The sequence below is a fragment of the Equus asinus genome, chromosome 11, assembly GCF_041296235.1.
Source record: "Equus asinus isolate D_3611 breed Donkey chromosome 11, EquAss-T2T_v2, whole genome shotgun sequence".
NCBI lineage: Eukaryota > Metazoa > Chordata > Mammalia > Perissodactyla > Equidae > Equus > Equus asinus.
The window spans coordinates 30,543,547-30,550,389 of NC_091800.1; the positions used below are offsets into that span (position 1 = coordinate 30,543,547).

Here is a 6,843-nt window from a genome sequence, read left to right on the forward strand (position 1 = left end):
AGAGAAATCTACAGTCATATTGGAGATATTAAGAATTTTTTTGAGTAATTGATAGAATACAGAAAATCAGTAAGCATATAGATCATTTGAACAACTTATATACCAACTTAATATAATTAATATTTATAAAATACTCTAACAACTATTGATTATACTTTATTTTCAAGTGCACATGGAACATTCACCAAGTTAGACAGTATACTGGATAATAAATTTCAAAGAATTTGATATTCTTTGATCACAGCAGAATTCAATTCAATAGCAATAAGATAGCTAGAAAATACATAAACATTTCTAAATTGGGCATTACAATTCTAAATAACCCATGAATCAAAGGATAAATCACAAGAATTATTAGAAAATATTTGAAATTGAATGATAATGAAAGCACAACATGTGAAAAATTGTGGAGGTAGCTAAAGCAGTATTTAGAGGAAAATTTGCACCTTTAAAGGCCTATATTAGAAAAGAAAAAAGATTTTAAAGCAATTAGCTAAGCTTCTACTGTAAGAGACTAGAGAAAGAAAGAACAAATTCAGCTGACAGCAATGGAAGAAATGAAATAATAAAATAGCACAAATCAATGAAATAGAAAACAGAAAAACAGGAGAGAAAGTCAACAAAGCCAAAAGCTGAAAAGACTAATAAAATTGATAAGCCACAGCAATACCGATCAAGGAAAGAGAGGATAGTGAGGATATTACTTCACGTCCTATAGACTTAAAAGGGTGATAAAGGCCTATTACGAACAACTTTAAGTCAATAAATTTGACAACTTAGATGAAAGGGACAAATTCCTTGAAAAACACACATACCATAACTAACACAAAAAGAAATTACTTTTATGTTTAGGCTTATGATCCATTTCAAATATCAGTGTCATAAATGGTGTTAGGTAGGAATCAATGAAATTGAATTCATAATTAAACCACCCCATCTCCATAAGGAAAGCTTCAGACTGACATGGCTTCACTGTGAATTCTATTACACATTTAAGGAAGAAATAATACCTAGCCTATAAAAACTCTTTCAGAAAATGGAAGAGGGAACTCTTTCCAACTCATTTTATAAGGCCAGCATAACCCTAATACAAAAAAATGAACAGGAGCATTACCAGAAAAGAAATTACAGACCAACGTCCCTCATGAACATAGATGCAAAATTCCCTAACAAAATATTTTCAAATTGAATTCAGTTATGTATAAAAAGGCTAATACCTCATGAGCAAGCAGAGTTTATCCCAGGAAGGCAAGGGTGGTTCAACTTTCAAAAAGCAAACAATGGAGCCAGCCCTGATGGCCTAGTGGTTGAAGCTCACTATGCTTCACTTTAGCAGCCAGGGTTCAGTCCCTGGGCGTGGAACCACACCACTCATCTGTCAGTAGCCATGCTGTGGCAGCAGCTCACATAGAAGAACTAGAAGCACTTACAACTAGAGTATACAACTATGACCAGGGGTTTTAGAGAGGAAAAGAAAGAGGAAGATTGGCAACAGATGTTAGCTTAGGGTGAATCTTTCCCAGCAAAAAAAAAAAAAAGCAAACAATGTGATTCCACATTAACAAAAGGAAGGAGATAAAAAGACATAATCAACTTAATAGTTGCAGAAACAGTATTAGAAAAATTCAATGCCCATTCTTAATAACAGCTCTCAGCAAATTAAGAGTAGGAGAGGGGCTGGCCCCGTGGCTGAGTGGTTAAGTTCGTGCACTCTGCTGCGGTGGCTCAGGGTCTCGCCAGTTTGGCTCTTGGGTACGGACATGGTACCGCTCATCAAGCCATGGTAGGGTAGCATCCCACATGCCACAACTAGAAGGACCCGCAACTAAGAATATACAACTATGTACTGGGGGGGCTTTGGGGAGAAAAAGGGGAAAAAATAAAAATAAAAATAAATTTAAAAAAATACTTCTCTATTTAGAGTAGGAGAAACTTGCATAACTTGATAGAAGCCATCTATAAAAACTTGTAGCTAACAACATTATATTTATTGGTGAAACGTTGAATGCTTTCCCCCTTAGACCGGGTGCAAGGCAAAGATGTCTGATTCCACCTCCTCTAGGCAACATTGTATTGCAGGTCATAAAAAGTGCTATAAGGCAAGGAAAAAAATAATATAAGGCATAAAGATTGTAAAGAAGTAAAACTGTGTTTATTCACAGAAAGCATATTTGCTTATGTAAAAAATCCTAAGGAATTTACAAGAAGACTAATAAACCAGTAGGGTATTTCTATGTGGTTTCTAGATAGTAGCAGTAAACAACTGGAAAGTGAAATGAATAAAACAAAACTCTTTTCTCTAACACTAAAGAACATAAAATACTTGCTAATAAATTTTATGAAAAATGTATAAACTTCTACAATAAAAATATGACTGAGAATTTAAGAATACTAAATAAATCGAGTGATATAGTATATTCATGGTCTATGAAACTCAATACTTTTAAAGTGTTAACTTTCTAAAAAAATGAGCTATAGTTTTCACATCGTTCCGTTAATTCCTGTGGTGCTTTTTGTGGAAACTGACAAACTGATTTTAAAATTTATATGCAAATACAGAAGACATAGTTAGCCAAAACAATCTTGAAAAAGAAGAATAAAGTTGTAGTATTTACCCTACCTGACATTAAGATTTATGAAGCTGTAATTATCAAGAAAGTGTATTATTGGTGGACACTCAAGGAGTCAATCTCCATAGCAGGATTACGCTTGTCAGATGGACAGTACCTGGAGGGGAACTATCAACACATGCTTCCCTCACTTGCCTATTTCTGTGCTACGCTCTTCACAAAACCCCTTCTGATGATGTACTCACACATTGCTGGTGGGAATGTAAACTAGTGCAACCATTGTGGAAAACAGTATGACAGTTCCTCAAAAAATTAAATTAAAAGCAGAATCTCAAAGAGATATTGTATACCACGTTCACAGCAGCATTAATCACAAAAGACAGAAAGTAGAAGCAACCAAAGTGTACTTGGGTGGATGAACGGATAAACAAAATGTGGTCTATACATACAATGGAATATTATTCAGTGTTAAAAAGAAAGGAAATTCTGACATATTCTATAACATGGATGAACTTTGAGGACACTATGCTAAGTGAAATAAGCCAGTCACAAAAAGACAAATACTGTATGGTTCCACTTATACGAGGTACCTAAAATGGTCAAATTCATAGAAGACAGAAAGTAGAATGGTGGTTGCCAGGGGCTGAGGGGAGTGAGGAAGAGGGAGTTATTGTTTAATGGTTACAGAGCTTCAGTTTTCAAGATGAAAAGAGTTCTGGAGATGATGGTGGTGATGGTTGTGTAACAATGTGAATGTACATAATACTACTGAACTGTACTCCTAAAGGTAGTTAAGATAGAGGGGCCGGCCCGACGGCGCAGCAAAGTGCGCACGTTCCACTTCGGCAGCCCGGGGTTCGCTGGTTCGGATCCTGGGTGCAGACATGGCATCGCTTGGCACGCCATGCTGTGGTAGGCATCCCACATATGAAGTAGAGGAAGATGGGCACGGATGTTAGCTCAGGGCCAGGCTTCCTCCTCAGCAAAAAGAGGAGGACTGGCAGTAGTTAGCTCAGGGCTAATCTTCCTCAAAAAAAAAAAAAAAAAAGATAGTACAATTTATGTGTGTATTACCACAAAAAATTAAAAATAAATAAATTTAAAAAGAGACCTTAAAAAATGAATAGGTAACTTTCCCAGCCCTATTATTCTATTTTATCAGTTCATTTAAAGGTATGTGTTTAACCACAATGAGACACCACTTCACACACACTAGGATGGCTATAATCAAAAAGACAGATAATAAGTATTTTCAAGGATATGAAGAAACTGAAACCCTCACACATTGATCATGGGGATCTAAAAATTGTGCAGTCACTTTGGAAAACAGTCTTGAAGTTCCTCAAATGGTTAAACACAGAGTTACTTTATGACCCAGTAGTTCTACTCTTAGGTATATGCCCCAGAGAAGTGAAAACATATGTCCACACAAAAACTTGTACAGAAATGTTCACGGCAGCATTATTCATAATAACCAACAGTGGAGACAACTCAAATGTCCATCAGCTGATGAATTGGATAAATAAAATGTAGCCTATCATACAATGGAATATTATTTAGCAATAAAAAGAAATGAAGTACTGATACATGCTAAAACATGGATAACAAAAACATTATGCTAAGTGAAAGAAGCCAGTCACAAAAGACCACATATTATATGATTCCATTTTATAAAATGTCCAGAATAGGCAAATCTATACAAAGAGGAAGTAGATTAGTGGTCGTAACCCTCTAAGGGTGGGGATGGGGGAGTGGGGAGTCACTGCTAATGGATACTAGGCTTCTTTTTTTAGGGTAATGAAAATGTTCTAAATTTGATTGCGGTGATGATTGCACAACTCTGTGAATATATTAAAAACCCTTGAATTGTACACTTTAAAGGATGGATTGTATGGTATGTGAATTATATCTCAATAAAGCTGTTAAAAAAAGGATTGAATGTTGTTTGTATAGCCAACAGTAGCATTAGGAATTTTGGCTTTTTTACTTTCTTGTGGCCTGACACCAAAACTCTTACACTTTCCACTGTGTTTCATCTTCCAGTGTAGCATTGTCCAGCTCAGCATAAATGCTGATGTACTTAATGGCAGGGAAATGGGCTACATGATCTCCAAGAGCTTTTAGATCAGTGGGTCAGGGAACGACTAGATACAGGAAATGAAACCATTTCCCCCAACTGGTAACTGCGTGATGAGTAGAAGGCACTCCATCACAGAAGCTTCATTTGGGTTCAAATTCCAAACACCATCACTTGCTAGCTGTGAAAACTTGGTTGAAGTACTTAAACTCTTTGATCTTTGGTTTCTTTATACAAAAATAAGGATAATAATATCCATGTCGTAAGATGTTGTGAGAATTTAATTATATGTAAAAAGCTCTCAGCACAGTATCTTATTACACAATATGTAATGTGTTAAGTAGTTCTAATTACTGTTTATTTTTATTATTATTATTATTTACAGTGAATAATTTCTAATCAAGTGCTTTCCTCTTTAGAGTAGTCAAAATATCATTTATGGCTATTTACTATTTATCCTTCTCAAGCCCTGCTGACGTGTAGTTTTCTTTTCATAGGTACAACATAAGAGATATGGTGCAATTCTTAAGCGTTTGCATTGTCAGGTGAACAAGCTTCAGTCAAATAGAAGACAATGGCAATGGAACATTCAACAACTGGAGAAAACTGCAGCTGAACTGAGAAAACGCATTGGAATGAAAGATTAACATGGCTGTAGGGCAATAGAACACAGGCTATACCAACAAAGATTATGGGGCAGAATGTTGGGAAAGTCCTTTGGATTCTTAACAACCAGCATTCACTGTCAGAGGTCTGTCTTAATGATGGATATATTTTCTCTTTTTTTGAACTAGTTATCTGTTTGTTAAAGTGCCTTCTAACCCTACAATTGATAGCAATATAGACAATAGGAATGCTTACAGAAGAATAGTGGAAGATGCTATATGAATATTTTGAATGTATAAGATGTATTGTTCTCATGAGTACTGTTTATAAACATGTTGCCTTCACTATCATATGAAGTAAAAACTTAGAAGAAAAGAAACTCTTGAATTTACAGTGATTTAAATTGTTAAGACATTTAAATGGTGTCTCTCTCAAACTTTTTATTAGAACTTGTTTTTCTACCACCATCTTCACAGTAGTCCATAAATATTGACATTTTCAATAATGTTGTTATATGTTCAGTGCTTCAGATATTTTTCTCAATTTTCTCTTTCATCCAGAAGGTAGCAATCATTTTTCTCTCTTATTAGATAACATATTTTTGGAGTGTTGCCATGCATACATTTTTTGTGCACTTTTCTGTCTGTAAATTCTTTATTACTATTCTATGACTAAATTAAAGCTATAACATTGTGTAAGGCAAACATACAAGCTCTTAAAAGAAGAATGTTGCCCAGTATAGACTAACGTATATTTTTTCATTCAAAGGCAAGGCAAATGCTACGTCCATGGCAACAAATCAAAATTTAACTTGCCCCTTTTTAAGATAAAAGTACTCCCTCTCATGGCTCTACCAAGTCAAATTTTTAGGAGCAGAAACAAAATATTAATTATTGAAGACACAGTTTTTAAACATTCACTTTTACGACTTGATTTCAAATCAACAACATCAAAATGACATCTGAAGTCCATTTTCTCTTCACGTTTCTATGTGCCTGAGATTCAGTAAGATTCTAGCTGATATAAAACCTGATGTTAGTAATCTTGGTATGTCTTACATTAACAGTCTTCTTATGAATTAGCGTGGCTTATTACGGCTAACACTTTAAATGGCTTATGCTGTAACGCAATCAGCTTTTGTCCATGACTCTGAAATACGGCTGTGAATGAAAAAGTTAAACCAGCAGATCGTGGAGCGAACCCACTATGCTCAGCTGAAGACAAAGCTGAACCAAAGCCTGGTTATGTCAAAATATTTCAATGTAATTTGCATATTTCAAAGGCTCTTCTTGTAGCTATACTTCATAATTTCATTTATAACTCATCAAAGAAAAATTCTAGTTTTCTAAATTCTTGTTAAGTTTACAACTAACACCTTGAGTTATATTTTTGAAAGTTTATTTTTATTTTTAAATTAAGATATGAAGAAAATAGGTTTGTTCCCTACTTGAGAAAGTAATTTAAAAAAAATCCATGATAATAATACATGTACCCATTTTAAATTTTGTGACAGTTGAAATAATTATTTGAAAGAAAAAACTTTTTCCTTCCTAGCCCTTTCTTATCTTGAAAACCATTTCAGATGACAGA

The 6,843-nt window shown here is 34.6% G+C and overlaps 1 protein-coding gene across 2 annotated transcripts in view; it reads left to right on the plus strand.

The window, feature by feature from the left end:
• Positions 1-5,621, plus strand: part of CCDC122 (coiled-coil domain containing 122) — a 33,978-nt gene extending 28,357 nt beyond the window's left edge. For both annotated transcript variants that reach the window (XM_044779952.2, XM_044779953.2), the window contains one exon: positions 5,145-5,621. In XM_044779952.2, coding sequence (XP_044635887.2) covers positions 5,145-5,294 — 150 coding nt within the window. In that variant the 3' untranslated portion in view covers positions 5,295-5,621. The remainder of the gene's footprint in view (positions 1-5,144) is intronic.
• Positions 5,622-6,843: the final 1,222 nt, after the last annotated feature.